The 24,590-nt window shown below is 33.4% G+C and overlaps 1 protein-coding gene across 1 annotated transcript in view; it reads left to right on the top strand.

The window, feature by feature from the left end:
• The window catches only part of LOC136026375 (roundabout homolog 2-like), a 176,674-nt gene extending 152,320 nt beyond the window's left edge, over positions 1–24,354 (top strand). Inside the window, exons 13-17 of the mRNA XM_065702920.1 lie at positions 6,675–6,798; positions 9,349–9,608; positions 16,313–16,397; positions 20,039–20,148; positions 24,098–24,354. Of these exons, the coding sequence (XP_065558992.1) occupies positions 6,675–6,798; positions 9,349–9,608; positions 16,313–16,397; positions 20,039–20,148; positions 24,098–24,241 (723 nt within the window). The 3' untranslated portion in view covers positions 24,242–24,354. The remainder of the gene's footprint in view (positions 1–6,674; positions 6,799–9,348; positions 9,609–16,312; positions 16,398–20,038; positions 20,149–24,097) is intronic.
• Positions 24,355–24,590: the final 236 nt, after the last annotated feature.

The raw sequence follows: 24,590 nt of genomic DNA, 5'->3' as shown, positions 1-24,590 counted from the left end.
GACACTGGAAGCACATTTTTTAAATTTTGTTGTACGAGCCAATTAAAAGTGAGAAGATATGATAAGTATGAGCTGGGTTAGCTATTCTTGGGATGACTCCTTCTACTTGCTCTGAGGGTTACCACTTATGCTTGAGGGGACTCTTCTGCCTTCCACCTGAAAGACTTGTTTTAAGTACTGAGATCGACACTGCTATCAACTTGAAGATTTGATGTCTTTGATGTATATTGAACGTTCTACGAAGAGTGATATTTCAATAATATTGAAGTTTGATTTTTTTTTTTTTCTATTTTAGAGCGATAAAACATTTTTTTACATATCAAGGGAAAAAGTATTCTAAAGAGACAACACAATGTGTCGAGATATTTAGCTTTCAAATTCTAAGGAGTAATGTTTTTTCTTGAAACGTCTTCATGAATTTTTTTTTGTTGCATTAAATTAGGCACAGGCACACCGGTAACCCAAAATTTTTCACTAATACAACCGTGGTAATTGACATCATCCGTCCTTTTCATGCTAATTTTGCTCCACTCTATCAAGGCTCCATTTTGTTTTTACTGCTTTCCTGCAGCTTTCACAGATGGAACCAAAGGTTCTGGGACTCCCTGTGAAAGATCATGAGACATCACATGTTAGTGATTCCCCAGTCTTAGCTGCGTCATCTGCCGATTCATTATCTGTTTTCCAGAGTGTCCTGCAACACACATTAGTGCAATTCAGTTTCCAATAGATGCTAGTTTTTCTAAATGCAAGGTTTCAAAGCATCCCAGCTTACTGTTTTGCCAACTCTAATGCTCTCAAGAACCCTTAGGTAGGCCAAACTTTCGATTCAGATGCATATATGTCCACTCATAATTTCTATTTGAATCAGTCTTATAGCTCAATGTTCTATTCTGAACATTTCAGTCTGAAAGAACGAAGCCAATTCCTCACAATGATAGCCTATTATTTCTTCATTCAAACCAGGCCGTTCTAGTGTATCATTGTTCAAGTCCTCAAATCTCCTTGAGCTTACAAAGCATCCATATAGGAAACTATTTCTTCATTTCGCTTCCAGGATCCAAGTTCGCTTCCAGGATCTTTATTATTATTGGTGTTATATCGTAGTTTTATTTGAATAAATTGAATTGAATTGAATTGAATTGAATTTATGTGAAGCAGCACTATCTCCTACTCCACTTTTTTTGTCCTTTTTGGCAATCTGAATCGCCTTAAAGTTTTTTACCAACGGAATGGTAAATGGAATCTGCACCCCCCTATAAATAAGCAATAATGAGTTTAAGGCGACCAGGTGGCTTTTGATTTTCCATTTCACACCTACTGTCTCTTAGTCCATTGGTGAGCAATCTACAACTTAATACCATTTCTGAATAAATCTTTGTCTAAAAATGTTTTCTGTACTTTTAAGTTTTACGCATGAATCCATTGAAACTGTAGTAGCTCCATAACACGCTGAAGTCATCATTACGTAGTCTTTGGTAATTCTATTTCTTATTTGTTATATCCTTTCTTTTTTTTATTGTACTCCATCGTTTTCTTTTCTTTTTTCTTGTTTATAGATGGGTAATAAAAAAATATTCATTCATCCATTCATTTAAAATGTTATTTTGAAAACAAATTTACGAAAATTTCCAAAAATAATCTGAAACCCCCTGAAAATGAGTCAGACCAAAAGAAAAAGCACAAAAAGGGAATCGTCTTGGCTGAAAACTATTTAGAGGAAACTAAAATTCCCTTACTTGAACAACAAGGAAAATTACATTTTTTGCCAGGGTAGCACTGAAGCCTGGATCCACTAAGATAGATTCACTAGGTTTCTTAAGTCATCCCAATCTCCTCTTTTGTATTGCCAGATTTGCCGTTTGTTCTTTATAGAGGGATGAATACACAATGACGACAACGTTGTCATTTGTTAAGGCATGGTCGTGAAATTTAAAAGAATCTGGGTGATATGTAAGGAATGGATCTAGACAAGAGGACCTGTTTGGGCCACGGTAGGTGCTGAATTCAACCAGTTGTTACAGCCCGTACGAAAGAGAAAGATCATGCAATTCTAACCTTTCCTTTTCAGTGTTCTTGCTGTGGAGCCACACCCTATGATAGACGTTGAAGTCTGTATAGAGGATAATAGCAGACTTGGTGTATTTTTCCGAATGTAATTAAAGAAAATTTCAAGATAACTACTTATCGAGCATGTTGGGACGTTATATATATTCTCAACTATCACAGACTTATTTGAAAGGGTAACCCTGGCCCACAGAGCTTCTTCACTTGCCAAATTTGTGAGATTCAGACATGAGTATGGTATACAAACAAAAATATTGCCCTCGTCGTGTTTCGCACCATCAGTGAGTTTTGCCTGAAGAATGTGTACCCCTGTATGGAAACCTCAATGCTCGGTATCTCGATGTAGAGATTAGTCTCAGTAATGCACATAATAAATGGTTTTACAGAGTTCACCAGGAAGTCGTCCCTCCAAAGAGAGTGAAAAGTCTCGCACCACTAGCCACCCATCAGTATCAAGCAGCAGTCGCTTTTCAAAGGCGATACGAGAACAAACTTCTTTATTTTACCTGAGACTGCTCCCCATGAAATATTTTTTTGTTTCTTTGTCCGTACTTCTGCAGTGAAGTCAACATCGGCAGTTTGGTACTTGGTTCGTGGTAGAGAGTCAATACGACATTATTTATTCATCAACTGAGTGAGCTTTCCCGTACGACACTGCAGATTCACCTCTGGTTTGCCAGCCAGTGCATATAGATAGAGAACAAGATTGCGCGCCAAAGGATAGGGTATGCTCCTATTTGGCTAGAACAGGCTTAGGTCTATGTAATGTTTGGTGACCTTGGGCAAAGGTAAAGCTGAAATCTATGCACTGCATACTTTCACCCAACTTCTACGTAGAATTATGGAATCATTCTGCCCTTTAGTGATATGACATCCAACTTCAGTCCATCCAAGCTTGGCAGCATCCCCACCAAAATACTCTAATTCATGGCCAGACATTGGACAGAAATGCCTGCGACTTGGTGACGATTGCAATTAGCAGTAGCATGCCCACATTTGCATATAGGTTTTAATGAGGTATACTGCAACCCGAGAAGGTTCCCGTCACTATCTCCATTGTTATCCATGTTTAAATCTCACAATACAACCTCTTCTGATTCCCATTTTGAAGAAATTTATCTGTTTTATGCATTTTACATATATTGGGCTTTATGGAGGACAAGACCTAATAAAAACGTACACTCAATGGGTACTTGCCTTGGGCCTTACCAAACTAGGGCATCATGGTAACATGTGTATGTTATGTAACTTTCAATAAATAAATACCCATGGCCGGATGTCAAGAACAAGAATTAACAATGAATTTAACTTTATGATTAACCATGACCAAATAATTTTTAAGAATGCAATAATGAAAAAAAATGGTATACTATCAATCATGATTTTAAGAAAGCAATTTGCCATTAAGCTCAGGAGAAAATATTGGTTAAGTTCTATGGTGCAGAAAAGTTCATTTTCTGATTGATACATGGTATCATGGTACCAAAAGTTCATTTATTTTCTTTTTCATTGATAGATTGAGAAGCTTTATTGAAGAAATTTGTACGATACAAATGGGTGGAATCAGATAACAATAATTCTGAGTAGGAACTTTTACAATGTTGATACAGTTGTACCGTTGGATCCATGTGTACACACGCAAACAGTAATTCTGTATTAATAGCCAAGCACGTTTTTCCTTTATACTTTAGTTTCTTGTATTTTATTCTATTCTATCAGAATTGTGTGTTTGTTTCTTGAGTATTATTTGTCTGGAATAGCTATGTCGTCGTTGTTAATGTGCCACAAGCTTCCAATTCATATCTCTCTTAAATTGTTTAGGGTTTTTAGTCTCTTTTTTTCTTTTTTGTTTGTTACTTCTTTATTTTTATGTGTGGTCACTATACCACCAGTTCCGAGCCAAACTATCAAGTTATTATTAATTTTCCGTCGTAAAATCATGATGTATTTCGACCGAGGTAGAAATAATATAAATTGACATGTTGGAAACCTTTCTTTCAGTTGACTGTTTGTCTTTGCTTCGACAATTCTAGCAGTATTATTTCATGTTGAAAAAACGATAATATTTAGTTGGAAGTTCTAATAAACTGATTTCAAATCTTTAAATTGTTTCAATTTTTCCAGCAGAATTTTTATTTGTATCAAATTTAAAGAATGAAATCAAATATGTACAAAAACAAAACCCCTTTAGCTCATCACATTAAAGGTTCAATGGGTCCCTATGCAATTCAGGTCGTTACAAAGGCTGTTTTCCTTATGTGATGTTTTCGTGTGACTTTTTAGTTAGCTGAAATTTTTAAAAGAATTGAAAACAGTTGAGAAATAATTAATATGCATTTCTAGCAGCAATAGTTATACGAAAGGAGTTCATTAGTATATCAGTGTCAATAGCTTGAAGCTATGGTTCCACAGGAAATTTGATCGATGGTTTATGTCTCAATCAGAAGCTTATGAAGAAGGGGAATGCGGGAACGTCTTGAATTGGAAAGGCCTTCCTGGTGCGTTTATTGAAAACAGCCAAGAGGGAACAATCTCCGTAGTCTTTGTTTTCATTCCATTCTCAAGTATGATGGTTATACTCACAAGGATTATATCTCCCCCGTTCAGCTTTATAGTCTTTAAGAAGGATGGCAAAATCTATGACGCTCCAGATAAGATCCAAATGAGATTGAAAAAAATAAAATTGTAGTGACTGATCAATTGTAGAAACCTGAAACAAACTTTGATAAAGTTTTAGTTGTTAATTATTGCGTCTAGCGCTGCTGAATAACCCTAAAAATAGAACAGTAGTTTATGTATCTTCTATTTTAGCTCCATGAAATTAAGGAATAAACTATCTGAATTAATTTTTTTCCTCTTTTGACCCTTTAAAAAAGTTAATACTGAATTCAGGTTAGGGTTGACCTTTTTTTGAGCCGTCCAAGCAGAGTAGTTACTATGGTAGACTTGAAATCTGATGTCCGTGAGGACAGGGGTTCGGTTTCTGGTATCGCTTGTTATTTGGTTTAATACGGGGGGTCAGTGGTGTGACTCTGTAAGCTCAGCCAGAGTCGACCCAGTTCTAAATGAGTACCTAGGAATCTAGGGAAAGTAAACAGGAAATGATGTGCGAAAGAACAGGATGGTTGGCCCCCAATCCCCTATTGCACTTTCTGGCTCAGGGTCCATAAAACGAAGATCGGCACTGCCGGTTAGGGCTCCAAAGCCGTATTATTTAGGTTTTTTACTAAACTGCTTTTTATATATTTTTAAGTGTCATCTCTAAGTAGGTCTTTTGTTTCAAAAGGAGTTTGGCCTTTTAACAATCCTAAATATAGAGGTGATTGCTTAGGATTTTGCTTTGGAAATACAAAAGATAATAAATAAAAAACAATAACAGAAACACTAGCTAAATTATACAAACAGTATGGGACCCAGTAAGCTTTCTTGGGCCCGTCAGCACCTATTTTAGACACACAGTCAAAATATATTCCTCAGAATGAAGGAAGGCTAGGAAGTAGATCCCCTCGTACTCGGTTTTGGTCTGAAGGATCGCTCATCAAACGTTCCCATTTTTGTGCCTAAAATTTTCTTTCTAAGCAGTCCAAAATATTTTCGATTGCTTCTAGGAAGACATTTTGGCCTTGGGCCTTAAATGTTGCTATGCAGCATAAATTGACACTTAATTCAGGTGCAATTTTTTTGTAGCCTCACATGGACATTTGAATTGTAAATTTTTCTGTTGAGTAAATCGTCTCAAAAATTCTGCGAACACAGATATAAGGGCCCTTTAATTTCAATAAGAAGCTTTTTAAAGTAGTAAAAACCTTTAACGTAAAGAACGGGGTATTGAGGATTGGGCAGCCTCTTTCATATGCGGAATAATGTATGTTCGTTTTAAGTTTTAATGCTGATCCTTGCTTTCACTTGAAAAAACTTGTTTTGTTTTTTTATTTAATTTATGATGGTTTCAAATAATGCAAGGAAATCCACCCACGCCTTGCGGGCTCGTAGCTTTTGGTGGGTAGTTTATAAATTTGGAAATATTGATGTAAAACTTCCGTTTTTTAGAATTTCGACTACTCTTGAGCCGTTTTGCTCCATACTACTGTTCGTTACTACGAATTGTTTGATCAAATATATTCTACGTACTTTATTAATTTTTTTTTTCATCGTTGGCATTACAATTTGAACCTCGTAATTTTATCGAAATTAGTGATTCACCGTATTTCAAAAAGTAGGCTGTGCGAAAAATACGGCTCTATCCCCCTTTCCTGGGCAAATGATCAACGAAAGTTTGAAATGGCTAGGGCATGTTCTGCAAATGAAAGATTTCAGAAAGAACGTCCTTTTCGGCCAACTATTTGGGAACAGACAAAAACCGGGTTAAGGGATTTAAGGGAAAGTTGAACTTCTTGGAAAGAGGGAAGCTTTGAATAGATTAGGATAGAGGAGGAGTTTCCTTAGCCGGGTTGGCCTAAGGTAGCCTGGTCCTGTTGTGAGTTGCTTACAGTAGTAGTAGCAGTAATCCAAGGTCATAAGAGTAAGCAAGCCCGGTTGATTGACTCTATCTTTAAACTCTGTGGCAGTGAACACAGTTGAAATTATTATTTAATTGTTTCTTTTAGCTACACATGAAGGACATCTGGTTTGCCGTTTTGATTGGATGCCTACTTTCCGGATCTATGGTCATTTTTGTGGCTGCATTTTTTACGAGAAAAAAAATGTTGAAGAACAAAGAAAGATCTTCCAGTGAGTTTCTGCTTTTGAATTTATGTATTTTACACTATCGTCATTGTGCCTTTGCAAAAGTCGGATAAAAAGAACTCTAGGAGTCAACAAAGAGTGAAATATCTGCTCTTCAAAACATTTCCGTTGATACTAACAAAGATGCACCCTTGATTTTTTTTTATCTTTTTAAATCAGAACTGTATGTTGTATTTGTTTGTCTCTTGTCTCCTTTTTTCGGGAAGCAAGCTAAAGATGGCTACACATATCAACGAGTCTTAAGAATTTTGGAACGGACAGGGCACTCAGAGCAGTTGAAGATAATCAATGGAGAGGTTAGACTTACCTAGGGAACTAAGTCAACATAATAAAGGAAAAGGCATTAAGAATAGCCAAATATTCAGTCTTTTATATAAGTTCCTGTTCGTTCCTAACTAAAGGGTATCACTATGGATCCAGGGGGACAAAGGGCACCGGTAACCCCAAGATTGCTTATGGTACCCTTATTCCTTGTTTTTTCACAAAAGTTCTCTTTTTAAAATAATGTTTTCAATTAGGTCATTTATTAATGCCCTTGCTGCATTGCCCTCTCCCCAAAATTCTGATCATTGGCACCCTTTTCACATTGGGCTTTTCCCCCTCTCCTCCAAGATTTTGCTCTAGATCCCCCTTAAAGGTAATTAGTGTAGAATTCCATCATGAACGATAATATTAAATACTGGATGTGACGAGTTATTATATATATATATATATATATATATATATATATATATATATATATATATATATATATATATATATATATATATATATATATATATATATATATATATATATAATCGAGCTTTATTAGCTAAAGATACAAAGATCTTTAATTACGACACAATGGTGGGTAATAAAATTTACAAAACACCAGACCCTATGCCGTGAAAAAGGCTACAGTTTTGGTTTTGTTTGAGTAAAAATATGCCACTAACCAGTGTTACGACCTCTGAAACTGCAAAACCTGTATAAACTGCCTCCATGCAGTTCAAAATCAATTTAGAACCCTCAATTTTTAGTATATTTAGCCCTTGATAATTTACAACCTAAAACGAGCTGACATTGTCATATATTGCAGAATATGTGATATTGTAATATGCGAGAGAGGTACCCCATCTACTGGATAATCCAAGGGGGCTTTGGAGACTCCAGGCCCTCCAATATTTTCAACTGCCCACATTTCTTCTTTTTTTTCTGTTTTACACTCTTTTTTTAAACAAATTTGTCAATTTGGTCAATTATTGGCACAATTGTCACATTGGGCCCTCGCAACACTTTGGTTATTGGCGGCCTTGTCATATTGTCCCCTTCCAAGATTTTGCTCTAGATCGGCCCCTGGCCCCATCAGCCTGTGGCTCATTACGTTTAAGTTTGGCGTAATAACAGAGCATTCTACATTGCAATTCTAGAATGCAGCAAACATAGACATTTTGTAATTCAAACTATATAGTTATTTATCAATTTGATCTTAAATATTTTGATCAAACAAATTCTGGTGGTCAAAGCAAATACATTTAAATGCATTCATTCTCGAAGCATAGCGACAAAACACTCAGCAATTTTTTCAAGTTATTTTTGGGCAGAGTAGGCTATTAGTTTTTGGAGTATTGAAGTAAAAGACCAAAGCACTATCCTAAGCAATGGGGCATGGAGGGGTCATTAAGCCCCCTCAAATATTGGATAATTTGTGTTTTTTATATCTTACAGTCGTTCTTTACTTTCACTTGAAGCATTTGTACTTTTTATATGATTGATTTTCAACTGTGTTTCTTAAAGTAAAAATTATATTTCATTAAGAACAGATAATTTAGTTTTTTTCTTTTTTAAAATAACATAGAAATTTGCAAAATATGAGGGGTTTGTCACCTACTTCTCCACTGTGAAACACACTGAGTGGAAAGGTATGATCTACCAGGATCTATTTTCTTAATTGTTTTCTCTTTTGTTCTGATTTCTCACAAAGTTTCATATTCTAATAGCTTTTGACAAGAAGATTTAAATTAGTGAAGATTGTATAATGCAAATTCAAATTTACGATTTTAATTATTTACGTTGCTGCTCGACTTCCTCTTCTTAGATTCTCGGTTACTATATTTTTTCTATTTGCTTCTTTTTGTGGTTGCTATTAACTAACTTATGCATCATTATCACTAACACCTCAGAAAACACTAAAGCTTCACGTATTTTTGTATAAAAGTTTCGCTTCGGGTTTCTCAAACACGTTTAAGTTAGTTGCATAATTTTCATCAGGATCATACCCCTTTTTGTGGGTTTTCCCCCTTCTTTCAAAATTAAACAAATTTGTTTATCCTTACAACTGTTGATTAGTAAACTAAACATCATTGAACTTTATATATCTGGAAACGGTATAAAAAATAGGTTATTCTGATACATCATATCCACAAATCCTTTATTTTTAGAGTATCGATTACTATTGACAAGGGTCACTTTTTGTCACCCATAATACAGTTACTCACCCCGATTTATTATGAAGGTTTATCCAAATATTGTAGAAATCAATTTATATTTTAGGCTCAGTGGCTTCCAAATCAGGCACTGTCAACATCTACAAATCTCCTGATATAAAACCAGGTGCCATGAGAGGATGGGAATTCAATGATAAAGAAGGTGTAAATTTTCGGCTGCTTCCACAAGCTATTGAAATTGATGCAGTCTATGCTGAAGTGAATCATGGTCCATCGTTTTCATCATTCCAGAGAAGACAGCAAAACTATTATTCTTCATCAGGCTTTGGTGAAGACCCAATATATAGGACTTACTCTAAAACAAAAGTAAGACTTTAAGAACCCTTTAACTAAATACAATTGAGTCTTGTAGTTTAAACATAGAGTGAAAGGTCTTACAAAAGGCTCATATGCTCTAAATAATTTAAATAAAAATAAACTTGACCGTCAATATTTTCTTTAAATTTATTGAAAAATAAGTATATGAACTTTGTTGATATTTATACCAGCTTTTATTTCTGTGTCATCGGTAAAAATTTTCAATAGATTCCTCACTCGATTAAAGAACTTATCAAATTATGATCGTTCATTAGCTTTTTTCGGTAGTAGTAGTAGTAGTAGTAGTAGTAGTAGTAGTAGTAGTAGTAGTAGTAGTAGTAGAACAATTTTATTGAAAATAATAATTTTTATATAATAGCAAAACAAAAGCGGAGTTTGCTAGGATGTGCTAAAAAAGAAAGAAAAAAAAAGGGAGTATGGAGCACGAGACCATTTACTGAAACCAACATAAAAATGAACAACAAAACACTACAATATAAAATCCGAAAACAACACAATGAAAAATACAGAAAAATAACCCACTGAAAATATGGTTAATCTGTTTCGAAAGCATACCTACTGAGCAACTCCGCACGTAAATCAGATTTAAACTGGTTACAATTACCATTATTCTTAATATCCTTACTAAGTTTGTTGCAAAGCTTGGAAGCTCGATAAACAAGAAAAAAAGAAGACCTACTAGAAGCAAGTCTATGAACCTCAATATTTTCTCGCATCCTAGTATTGTGCTGGTGAACATCTGACCTCTCACAAAATATGCCTGCAAAATAATCAGGAAGGCTCTCATTATGATACTTATATATATAAATCAAAGTATCAAAATTACGCAACCCGGCTCCAGGCATTATATTCATTTCACTGTAGACTGACTTCATGGACTCCTGGTTCCCCACGCCATAAAAAACTCGGATAGCATTATTCTGGATGACACGGATTGGACGAAGTAACGAGGGGAAAGTGCCAAGCCATATCGAGGAACAATACAAAATATAAGGGTGAATAAAGGGAAAAAGGGTAATCGAATGATTATTCATTAATAACTATCAATGGTTTTTGTTCATTCCTAAGGATCCCACATACAAATAGTGGTATGTACACATTTACGTAACATACATGTGTGTGCCACACATGCATATATGGCACACATGTGTAGGAAAACGGATTATACTTTCTTTACAAATAACACATGTGTCTGATGTCGGATCAGACAGAATTTTTAATCGTTAGTATATGTTTTGGGTTTTACTTCTCGGTTGTATCGGACCCTATCAAATTTGTAACGTGTTTTCCTTAATGCACAAAACATTTATACATTATGTCTATATATTATTCTATATGTTAGATCTACGTACAATTTTTGTATTATATATATTATTATATCATTTACATATTGAATCTATATATTATAATCTTTCTATATTATACTACATTTATTTTATCTATAAAATAAACAAAAATAAACTGTCTACCGAAATTTCTGTATGTTTGTACGATTATACAAAGTAACCATTTACTGAAACCACAAAACCCGCGTAAAAGAACAAAATGTTCACTTATAAGCCAGAAATTCATTAAGTAGCCAGCAGAAAATAATAGGCTAATTTACAGGGTTTGTAATAGATTTTCAACCAATGTGATAATAACGTTAGGGATGTAACTTAAGTTCTCGTAAAAGCTGAAACAAAATAAAAGTTCATTTAGTAGCTGAAAAGTCATTAAAGCCAAGAATGAGCCAACATAGAGTCACACAATCTTCCAAGCGTAAAACTACCACACATCACTATCAATAAATAAATGAAACTTAAAACGAACAGAAATCACCGATTCAAATAAATAGTCGAGTCAAACTCATAATTTGCAAAATTTAACATGAGTAGGGCTAATAGCCCCTATGCCTTCTCAAGACCAGAAAACAATTTACGCTTTACCAAAAAAAAAGTGAACAAATAAATGACCGTGGATTGTCAGTTAATTGACTTATGCTGACATTTCTTCGTTAAGGTTTTGATAATTTTTATTTATTAAAGTAAGAAAGGTGAAAACATTTCAAACGATTCTGTTTTCAGTAAAGCGCAGATTGTGTTCTAGTCTTTAAAAAAATAATAATAAATTACGCCCACATCGCTCTTTACTTAGGTATTACTATTGCGCTGCCTATGATAGTCGTAAAAAGTTTATTTAAAAAGCGAAAAGAGTTGTTAATTGGAGCGTACTAATGTCACAGAAGTTCCTTAGACAGGTTGAAATCGAATTTGCATGAAAAAGCTTAATCTAGAAAGCCTAGTAAAAAAGAGAAAAAGAAATAAAAAGTAACCACATATTATGTTGCTAGATCAGGAGAAGAGATCGGAACCGAAATCAGTGCCTTTATGCGTCTGTTGTCGCCAGACAAGCTAAAGATATCAAACAGTTCGTGGTAACGAACTGTCAATAGCTACATCAAAAGGATCGCATTTTAATGCTGATTTTAAATATATAAGTTTCATCAAGTTTAGTCTTACCCATCAAAAGTTACGAGCCTGAGAAAATTTGCCCTATTTAGGAAAATAGGGGGAAACACCCCCTAAAAGTCATAGGATCTTAACGAAAATGACACCATCAGATTCAGCGTATCAGAGAACCCTACTGTAGAAGTTTCAAGCTCCTATCTACAAAAATGTGGAATTTTGTATTTTTTGCCAGAAGACAAATCACGGGTGCGTGTTTATTTGTTTGTTTTTTTTTTTTTTTTTTTTTCCCCAGGGGTCATCGTATCGACCAAGTGGTCCTAGAATGTCGCAAGAGGGATCATTCTAACGGAAATGAAAAGTTCTAGTGCCCTTTTTAAGTGACCAAAAAAATTGGAGGGCATCTAGGCCCCCTCCCACGCTCATTTTTTTCCCAAAGTCAACGGATCAAAATTTTGAGATAGCCATTTTGTTCAGCATAGTTGAAAACCATAATAACTATGTCTTTGGGGATGACGTACTCCCCAACAATCCCTGGGGGAGGGGCTGCAAGTTACAAACTTTGACCAGTGTTTACATATAGTAATGGTTATTGGGAAGTGTACAGACGTTTTCAGGGGGATTTTATTTTGTTTTGGGGTGGGGCTGAGGAGAGGGGGCTATGTTGGAGGATCTTTCCTTGGAGGAATCTGTCATGGGGGAAGAAAAATTCAATGAAAAGGGCGCAGGATTCTCTAGCATTACTATAAGAAAACAATGAAAAATAAACATGAAAACGTTTTTTCAAATGAAAGGAAGAAGCAGCATTGAAACTTAAAACGAACAGAGATTATTACGCATATGAGGGGTTCTAAAAATATTTTAGCATAAAGAGCGAGGTATTTAGGAGGAGATAAATACCTCGCTCTTTATGCTAAAGTATTTTTAGTAATTTCAACTATTTATTCTACGGCCTTTCTGATTCAGGGGTCATTCTTAAAGAATTGGGACAAAACTTACGATTTAGTGTAAAGAACGAGGTATTAACGAGGGTACAAACCCCCTCATATACATAATAATAATTAAAGAATATAAAAGTTTGTTTTCTAAATTTACGTATATTCTAAAGTTACGTATATTTTTTGCTAATAAAAAAATTCGTTAAAATTAAAATTAATAGTTGCCTTTTTATGTAACGGAAAAATTGCATGGCAACTAGGCCTCCTTCCCCATCCCATATTTCTCAAAATCGTATGATCAAAACTAAGAGAAAGCCATTTAGCCAAAAAAGGAATTAATATGCAAATTTCATTTGAATATTTTACGTGTGGAGAGTCAAAATCAAACATGCATTAATTCAAAAACGTTCAGAAATTACATAAAAAAAAACTAGTTTTTTTAACTGAAAGTAAGGAGCGACATTAAAACTTAAAACGAACAGAAATTACTCCGTATATGAAATAAATTGTTCCCTCCGCAATCCCTCGCTCTTTACGCTAAAGTTTGACTCTTTGCCACAATTCTGCTTTTTAAAACAATCAAAAGCTTTAGCGTAAAGAGCGAGGGATTGCGGAGGGAACAATCTTTGTGGGAGGATCTTTCCTTTTGAGGAATATGTCACGGGGGAAGAAAAATTCAATGAAAAGGGCGCAGGATTTTCTAGCATTACTATAAAAAAAACAATGAAAAAATAAACATGAAAACGTTTTTTCAAATGAAAGTAAGGAATAGCATTGAAATTTAAAACGAACAGAGATTATTACGCATATGAGGGGTTCTAAAAATACTTTAGCAGAAAGAGCGAGGTATTTAGGAGGAGATAGATACCTCGCTCTTGATGCTAAAATATTTTTAGTGATTTCAACTATTTATTCTACGGCCTTTTTGATTCAGGGGTCATTCTTAAAGAATTGGGACAAAACTTACGATTTAGTGTAAAGAGCGAGGTATTAACGAGGGTACAAACCCCCTCGTACACATAATAAAAATTTAAGAATATAAAAGTTTGTTACGTAAGTTAATTCTTAAGTTACGTATATTTTTTACTAATAAAAACGTTCGTTGAATATTAAAAGTTCTAGTAGCCTTTTTAAGTAACCGAAAAATTGGAGGGCAGCTAGGCCTCCTTCCCCACCCCTTATTTCTCAAAATCGTCTGATCAAAACTAAGAGAAAGCCATTTAGCCAAAAAAAAATTAATATACTAATTTCATTTAAATAATTTATGTGCGGAGAGCCAAAATCAAACATGCATTAATTCAAAAACGTTCAGAAATTAAATAAAAAAAACTAGTTTTTTTAACTGAAAGTAAGGAGCGACATTAAAACTTAAAACGAACAGAAATTACTCCGTATATGAAATGGGTTGTCCCCTCCGCAGTCCCACGCTCTTTACGCTAAAGTTTTTAATTGTTTTAAAAAGTAGAATTGTGGCAAAGAGTCAAACTTTAGCGTAAAGAGCGAGGGATTGCGGAGGGAACAATTTATTTCATATACGGAGTAATTTCTGTTCGTTTTAAGTTTTAATGTCGCTCCTTACTTTCAGTTAAAAAAACTAGTTTTTTTTATTTAATTTAACATAGAAAAGATAGTCAGGAGGATTTCTATACCGTTCACCCTTAACCAAATTCAAACCATGCAAAGACATTTTTTAATGATGTATTTTATTTATTTTTTTTTTATCAGCATCCCAAACTACTTTACACTTTCATTATACAAAATTCAGTTCTGTATTGCCTTTCAATAAATTGTTATTTCTCTGTAATCCTAAAAAATAGAAATGTATCAGAATTTATTTTCTTTGCGCTTGTGTTTATAGATATGTTTAGTATACCTTAAGTAAGATAATTCAATTGATTAGGTTTCAATTGACTCTTTATTTTCATATGAAAGACTTTATATTTTTGTTATTCTTTGCTCTTTTTTCAAAGGAAACAGAAAAAAATATCTCAAACTTAAAACTCATTACCTTTATCAAGTATCTCCTATATTCTCTATATAGTATATGGTATTGTTTTGTGGTTTCAATATTCAGAATTAATTTAACTTAAGATGGGAAAAATATTTTGTGCTTAGTAAACCTTGCCTGTGTTGCAAACTGTTTACAGCTATAAGTAAATGAAAAATATTCGCAAAACTACATGCCTGTATGGATCAATGTCAACCCCTTTGGATAGTAAAATACACATGTTTCACCTGGATAAAAGCATTTTGTTTTTTTTCATCAAGCAGGTGAGTAGTTTTTAACAATACCCCCCCCCCCTAATGGATATTTGTCGTATGGGTGCCTTATTATAAGCTAGACTGGGAAGTACGGATTGTTTTTTTGGGAAGGGGGAAGCAACTTAAAAGGTTCTGCAATTAGGCAATTTATAAACTAGAGTTTCAGTTGAAAACTACTGATCAGTGATTCTATAGCAATGGGCTGCGTTTAAAAAACTATTCGTTGTCTTCATTTAGATTTTTCCGCCATTCCAGATAAAATATTTGCCACTGTTTTCACTGAACTTAGTAACTTTCAGCTACAAACGTTGAAAGCCGCTTTGGATTTGATTAGTTAGTCATTGTATGGCTCTATAACTCTTATAGAAGCCAGAAGGCCTAATCCCTCCCACTTCCTCCTTGGGCTTTACAATAGACGTATAATGGAACACAGGAGGGTAATTGCCCTTTTGAGGGAGTATAGGAGGATAAAAGTGAATTTCTAGCGGCACTCTCTAATAATGTTGTGTGTTTGGGGTCTGCATGAAAAAAAAAAGTTTTGTTTGACAGTTTTAACTCTAGAGCTGTAATCCCTTCTGGTTTGTTCTTTTTTTCCCTGAAAAACAACCCTACTTAAGTACCTAAAATCACATGTCTAAGTAAATTTCAGCCGATCTATCGAATTGAAAGCGAAACTCCAAAAAGTTTTCCTAGGTAGTTGCCCATATCAAAAAGAGTTACTTCAGTACATTTTCAACAGTGCATCAGTAGAAAGGTTTTGTTCATTCTAAATACAATTTTGCTGGCTGGAGCAACTAGTTTTTAACTTTGAGCCTAGGCCCTAACGGGAGCAAATTCCATATCACTAGCCAGATTTCCTTCAAGATGAAACAGTTTTTACTGCTATTTGTTCTCTGCAAGGCTCTTTATAAATTGACTTGTCACACTCCGAGTGTGACATTTTGTTTTCACGGTACACCACAAAAACAGATTTTAGTTTTTCATAAGTTTTTTTAGCTAAAAAAAATAGAGCTATGGTTTTAATATTTTTAAACCATATTTTTAGCTCTACTCTGCACCATTGGCGTTTTCTGACGCATCGACGGGTGGACCTTACGCATCTTCTTCTGGTGCAAGTATCTATGAGCCTGGTAAGCGTTTGTTCATTCTTTCTACGAATACAATAGAAGACTGTTTTCGGTTTGGATTTTCCAGAGACATTTTTCTACTCTTACTTATTTCACTTAATAGTCGTAATATTCACAAACATCACTTGACGGATGGTTTGGGTGAATTAAATTCACCGAAAAAAAACATCTGATTGTATTTCTTTGCCTTCAATATTCAATTTTTTTAGGTTTTGAGTGATTTTCGGTGAGGGATTTAAATTTTACTTTGAGAGCCCTTCTAAAGCCGTTTTGTTTTTGCACCGAATAAATTATATGGGAAAGCGAAATGCGAGAAAAAAGGACCTGGCAATATAAAAGCGGAAAGTAATAAGTTGCAGTTTTTTTGTTACAAACTGTCTCTTAATTATAACGTAACTCCAACTCACCCGCTCTCAAACCTTAATTTTAAATCAAAATGTAGTTCATAGTAATATTCGAAAAAATGAGGTCACTGTTTTATGGGTTTTAAGGAAAGTTCTTTAGAAGTGTTTTCTATAGGTGATTCTTTTTAAGAGAGATTCTTCTAAGATTAGAGGTGATAACTTCACCACCACCCTCCCCCTCCTCTTTGTCTGTATTTTTAGAAATATCACTTAAATGGGCTTTGACGCATCTGTTACGTATGTTCACCCCAAGCATAGAAAGACTCACTGACTCTCATCCACAATATCTGATGTGAAATTGTACACGAAGGTACACACTTTACTTTAAGTCGCAAACAAATCAGCTCGGTGAAGAAAGATTTAGAAATTGTCTACATTAAATTTTTATTTTGTAAAAATTTAATGTATTCTAAATAGATTGTATGTGTCGACATTTTTATCTAATTGTAATTTGGCCCTATTTAAGCCAAAAGAAAAGGCTACTCTGCGCGAAAAGGCGCTAGAACTTTCATTATCATTGGAGTGAGCCCTCTTCCAATAAGCTAGTACTAATGGATTTGATACAATCACTTTTGAAAAAAAGTGGTAAAAAAATAACTGCGCCCATCCGTGGCCATCCTTCTCGAAAAAAAACGAAATATTGCTTTTTGTAGACAGGGGCTTGAAACGTATATTGTACGATTCTCTGACATGCTGAATCTGATTATGTAATTTTAATCATTGTCACTTTTCATTATGTGGGGGTTTTCCTTCCCTTTTCTGAAATTAGCCAGACCTTTCTGTAGCTCATAACTTATGATAGATACTTATAAAATTAATAGATTGGTAAAGTTTATCTATCTGAAATTACTGTAAAAGGCGCTTGTTTTGATTTATGTATTGATCAAAATCTTAGAGTTCCAGTAACTAATATCACGAATTACGCGTGAAAAGTACTGATAGTATCATATAGAAAAAATCCGTTCCCAATTAATTGATTGCATTTAAAAGGGTATTTTAATATCATTGTTATTCGTTCGTCATCCGCAAGAAGTACAATCAGCCACTTCAGAAAATAAATCAATGAACGGAATCAGCTGTTAAGAACTTAAAAATTAGACAATAAGAAAAGGGAAAATGAGCCAGTTTTGAATGAGGAAAGCTCAAAGCAATATTGTCTGAACCGAATGTAAGAGCTGACTTTTTACCATAGTGGCCCAAATATTGAGAAGTTCAGAAGGATTACCTCTAACATAATGCCTCGTATCAAGTAATGTGAGACCTTGTTGACCTCATCTCAAGTATAAGCAGTAAGAGGCCCCTCACGTGTGAATGACAGTTGCATGTTTGAATATGTAAATTACATTTTTAATATTCACAAAAGCTATGCGGGGGATGGATGAGGAATAGAAAATTTTCTGAATAACCTTTAGACAACACAAATGTCTTTTCCCAGAAACTGATTAAAAATCGTTAAGATATTTTACCGGCAACATTGAAAACAAATATCAAGAAATCAAGGCCCAAACGCTAGGAAGCAGAAATTTTGGCATAATAAATATATAAGTGCAATGAATCTTAAAATCTTTCAATTTTTCTTTTCATCATTTTTATTTAAGTGCAATTCTAATCTTAGAATAAGAAGTGTGATAAAAAATAAAACAGTGATTTAAATGGGGCTTTTCTCTATCTTCCTGTCTGTTATGTCGTTTCCGTGTCGATCACTAGAAAGTTCTCATCTAGTCTTTCAATTTCGAATTAATTATTCAGCTTTTCTGCTCCGTCTACCTTCTTAAGATTATCATTCATGCATGTTACACAGACAAAGAGCATGAGGGGCTTCTATTACAAATTAATATAGAAACTTTTGTGCTTTACATTAAAGTAAAATAAACAAAAGAAAGGCCTTACGGAGCAGCTAATTCTGAAGACAAATACTTCATTTTGCTGACTGCCTAGTCTTACTCATTTTCATGCTTCCTATTGCGTTTCTTGTTGTTAAAAGTAACAAAATAAGTTAATTGAATAATATCTTCGTGGAAGGGAAGACCTTCTTTTTAAAACCAAATATTTTTCAAATATACCTGAAACCCAGTGTGTTCTACAGAGAGCTGTACCTATGATGTTGATCGGGGGGGGGCAAGCCTATTTGGAAGGATCAAAATATATAAAAGGTATTTTAGAGCCCTTGCTACGAAAACTTCATATTTTTGGGGTGGATTTGGAAAGTACTTGCGAGTAGAGGATAGGGGGATTTGTGATTAATGTCCACCTAAAATATGAAGCGAGTTGTAATTTCTTCAATAATTTCTCATAATTTTAGTTTTTAGTTTATCCGCAATTTTCCCGAAAATTTTAAGACATAATCCAAAATAAATTTTTGAGTGTATGCCTATTGTAGAAGTGGATCAAAACTTGGTAGCTTCCCGACTACAGCCTTGAACTGGTACTCCTCAGAACATAAGACAGAGGTTTTTAGTGTAAGATACAATTTAATGAAATTGTTAAAATGAAGCCAGATAACACTCAGATTTAAAACCTAGCCGAATTGACCAAAAAATTTATTTTCTAGCACTTTTTCTATTAATGAGAAAGAGAAAAACTATAGAATGAATTTTATGAGATATTTAGCAGATTTTGTTTATGTAATAATGAAACTTTCCCTATTTGAATATTTTTGTGTAATTCAATTTTCAATGTTTCTCTTGCACAGAAGCATGATTTTCCATTAAAATTTTTATAAATAGACTTCTGTAGATATTTATAACCTTAAGAACTACCTTTTTGGCATTACAAAGCCTTTGTTATCCATTTATCCATACCATAGCTATAAAACAGCCTTTCCTATAGTTGGATCGAAAGAATGAGCTTTACGATTCCTTTAATAGAAAATTAGCAACTAAATCCTTTGATTGTGGGGGTTAAATTATTTAATTGGAGGTTAATTCCCTTCTTTGTAATATTTACGTAACTTGAAAATATCTATAAGCTCCAATGAGGGTAACACATAAATATTGTCCTTAGTTTCATGCTAATGAGAGCTCGAACAATTCCTTATTTTTATAGGAATTTTTTTAGGAAAATTTTTTTGTTTGGAACGATTCCACATCTGGATTGAAACCTCACATCATAGAATAAGTAAAATCATTGCGACAAAAAAAGAAGAAGATATTCTTGCCGCATATTTTTCAATTACATAATGCTTAAAGTCTTTCTTACTGTAATTTTTTTCCTTATTATTACTACAATTTTTCTCTTTAGAGATGCTTTCCACTTATGATCAAAATGAAGAAACGCCAATATTTTATCAATCAGTTCCAATTCCGTTAGGATCATCTGCTGGAAGAATACAGAATGGATCTTTGCGAAAGGTCAGTTTTCAAATTTTAATAAGCATGAAACAAACTTTTCATAAAGATGGGAAAGGATTAGCAAAATTAAAATTCTGAAAATGATGATAGTGTATATTAGCAAATAAGTCGGTATAACTATATGATTTTAGTAGTAATAAACTCAACTATCAGTGAAACTTAACAGCAATGCTGATTTGTACTTCCTTAAAATTTGCAAATCTGATATCTTTCACGTGTTTGCAAATATTCGCATATGAGAACTTCTTCATGCACAGAACAACATACTATTGACAACACTGCCTAGACCAAAGGCCGGAAGTCAGTTTCTGGGTGAACATTTGCTTTTTTTGTGAAAAGATTTTCAAAATGTGTATTCTTAAAAGCATTAACAGGCAAAATTATGCAAATATGTACTAAATTTGTACAAGGAGCCCTCACGTTGGTTTCTCTTATTTTTTTTTTTTTTTTTTTTTAGAAACTGATTTCTTTTTTCCTGACATTAAAGAGTATTTACTGATCGATAAGACTAAAATTAACAAACCCGTCTGAATTATTGAAATGTTTTAGATTCAGGTAATACTAAAAAACTCTTATAAAATCCTCCGCAGTCGGTTCTATATCCTTAATCTATTCTGAATTCTATGAGCCAATAAAGCTTCCTTCTCATGACAAAGAGGGCCTCCGAAACTTCGTCAGCATTATTTATTATATTTTCTTCCTTTATCCGTTTTCCTTTTTTGCTTCTCTATGTTCAGTTAAGAGAATTTTTATAAAAGAGATACATTTAGAGAAAATAAGAAAAATTAATAAGAAGCTATACATGATGTAGTTGCAACTTCACTGATATCATTATAATTTTTTTTGTACCACTCTCAGTCAAATTATGGTCAATGAAATTGAGTATATTTAGAAAATTACATAGGAAGAAATAGTAGATTTTACGAAAAAGATTGGTACTTTAATTTTTTTTTACTCCTTTGGAGATATTCACTTGCAGGGAAAATCTGAGCCCTTTAAGTCCATTTAATTATTGACCTATTACGTGTATTAGTATATTTACTTTCACTCAGTCATTGTATAAAAAAATATATTCCTATTTAAAACAGAATCATGGCATAACTATCGGTAGCTACTATATGCTGTAGAGAGCACGAACTAAGCTGAGCTTTAAATAAGTAAAGAATATAATGCAAACAATTTTTTATAATAATTAGTTTAAATTTTGTTTTTTTATAGTTCTTTAAACAGACACTAAAAAAGAAAGAATTGTTTATAGATTGATTAAAAGTAAACAAATAATGTTGATGTCTTAGAACCGATTACTTTAATCTCACCGCTGCTAAATTGAATGGAAAACCGAGCCCTTACTGACGCTAGATGGGGTGAAAGATATCTATATTGATTTTGAACGATTTCATAATCTAATGATGATTTCATAGTGATTTTCATAATCTTATTTTCAGTTATTCTAGCCTTGCCATTGATGATAAAATATCCGTGTTCTAGTATTTTTAATGCTTTATCATGAAAAGCTTCAAATGCTTCAATCTCAATTACGAAAAAAAAAAATCAGAGGATCAATCTCAGGTGAAATAAAATACTTATAGCCTCCTAGTAAACATGTTTCTGTTTAAAAGTAGATTAAAAAATCTGTTTTACAATTTGACATTCCAAAAAATAGATGGCAAAAATATTGAAAATATTGATTGGACTTTCGGTCATATTCAATATAACATTATGATAATTTCAAATAATAGGAAAAAATGATTTTTGAAATTATATGATTTAATTTGTATGCTATGCGTGATAGATTTTAAACATTTCAAGGATCTTTTGGCCTGGGGGCCTAAATTCTTCTAAAATTGTGTATATTTCCAATTCTAATTAAACTTCAAATTAATCCGTTTTTAATATAGTAATCCTTAAGTGGATGGGAGACATTAAATTGTCGATAAAATACAATACTATAAGGCATGGGTCGGTAACTTTTTGTTGTAAAAGGGCCGAAATTTCACTTGCGGTGATTACATGGGCCACACTTAGATTAAAGATAATTTTTTAAACCACAGTGGCCTGCCATAACCTAAAGAAAGAAAACGATCAAAAATGGGGTTTGTTAATGGGTTAATGGGTCATATGTCATTACACTGTAATGTAGTATTGTTGGTATGCCATAATGATTAAAGTATATCTACAATGTTAATATACAAATATTTTAGGTTTAAAAATGAAATGCTTAATTTATATTTTTACGACATATATTGCAGGTAGGCCGTTTATTGCAGGCTATGATCAAGTGAACTGATGGAACTCGAAAATCCCATGTTAAAATTCAACATTTATATTTAAAAAGTACTCAAGTATTCATTGGCGGAAGATACCGCTTTTAATACAGTCCGTAGCTTCTTGAAGATGCTACAAAATGTTTGCTAGGATTTTGCTCTATTTCCTCTAATTGCTTAGAAAATGTCTAACTCTTTTTCACAAGTGTACTGTATGAAGGATATTGCTTTTAGAACAAAATCGGTACTATCATGAGCAGAAGACAATAACCTGTAAGATGATTGCAACCATTTTTCGATGTATTTTCCTGTTTTCGAACAATCCCATAGAATATTTTCAGCTACCTGAATTTTGTTGCCAGAAAGAATCGTTTCAGATCGCCCTAGAGACCAGATTGACCAGCTGGTATAATTAGCCTGCTATTTCCGCCAATGAATAAGTGCTATTTGAAGGGTTTTTGACAATCAACGGTCTCTAGAGAATTGAGAGACACAAGGCTACCCTAACTTCAATTTTGAAGCTCGATGTTTTCAAGTTCACTTAATCACGGTCAATACAATCAATGAGATTTTTTGTTGTTGCATTTGATTTACAATTTCTTTTTACATTAGCCTGTATTTTTGTAGTAGAGACGTGTATTATTTCGTGTAAATGTATATTCGATTACCAAGAACAGTGTTTGTTTATTCAATAATAAAAATTAAAAAGTTTGCTCAAACATAGTAAATATCAGCTGAGCAAACCTTTTCAAGTCCTTGCAGTTTTCAGAGGCCAAACTTCCACAGAAATCCGCCAAATTTATTTTTTCCTTAAAAGCTATTTTAAGTGTGGTATCACTTTGCAAATCTATTGCGTTGATTTGCAAATCACTTGGTATCCACTGCAAAGGTGTTTTCAAGAATGTCCATCTTACGTAATGTCCATCTTACAATGTCCATCTTACAAGAATGTCCATCTTTTTGAAATCAGCAAACCACTTTTCAAACTCAGATTCAAGTTATATTTATGCATTTTTCATTTTAGTATTTTGCCCAACAAAATTTATATCAGCCTCTTCTACTGCTTTCTTGTAATTTAGAAAATGATTATTTTTTGCTTGTAAGCGTTTATCGAGTAGATTCAGTTCTGTAATCAAATCAGTTGAAAACCCAAGATTTACAACCCAACGGTTGTTTTAAAGTTCGGATACTACCTTCCCTTTCATCTCCATGAAGTTACAAATTTCTTTCTTTAAATATAAAAATTTAAAGATATTAAATATAAAATAGGAATTTTACACCTATATATCACATTGCCTTTAATAAGCCCATTCCTCCAATGACTAGACAAGCCCCGAATCAAAATTTTTAGAATGAACCTTACATCAATTTAAACAATATATAGAGCTTTAATTAAACAATATACTTTTACACCTAAATAAACTCATATAACACCCTTAATAAGACATTAAAAAAAAAATCTTCAAAAAAACTTCATTAATGAAGTTTATGAAAAAATTGGTCAAATTCGTTCTAAAAAAATTCATTACAAAAAAAACTTTAAGATTAGCTTCAACACCTTTATCAAAAAGACATGAAAAAATTTTCAAGTAATTTTTCTTTAATTGCTATTTGCTTAACTTTTTCCTATCTAAACGTTTTCTACTATGCATATGCTATAAATTGAAATGTATTTATTTTTTTAGGGAACAGTTCAGACAGTCCATCCCTCTCCTAGATCTATAAGGCGAAACAATTTGAATTACCACCTTGCAGGAGAAGAGGATTTACAAGCTGCATATGAACGTTCGGGTCTTGTTCAAATTGAATTTATGAGGTCGCATCATTGACTATTGAATACTATGTTGCCATCTGTATTTTCGCTTTCTAGTCACTTACTATGTCTTACCTTTTTTTAAGTTTGTAAATTATTTTGTACGTAATAAATTTCTACCTTATGTAAGCTATGTAGGATGGAAAAGTGGGAAGTGAACTTTCCGGCTTGAAGTCGAGTTCAACAACTTTCTTTTGGGCATGGTAGATTACAATCAGAAAATAAAAACTAGGTGTTAATGTTCAACCTATTACATTAATAAGGTTAACCAGTTCTAGTACCATTTAGAGATAAAACAGAACTTGTTGTTAAGATTCTTGTATTTGCGTGAAAAATACTTTACAGAGAGCAGAGTTTAATAAGAC

This window comes from Artemia franciscana, chromosome 4 (genome assembly GCF_032884065.1).
Source record: "Artemia franciscana chromosome 4, ASM3288406v1, whole genome shotgun sequence".
Lineage (NCBI taxonomy): Eukaryota > Metazoa > Arthropoda > Branchiopoda > Anostraca > Artemiidae > Artemia > Artemia franciscana.
This window is presented reverse-complemented; position numbering and strand designations above follow the sequence as displayed.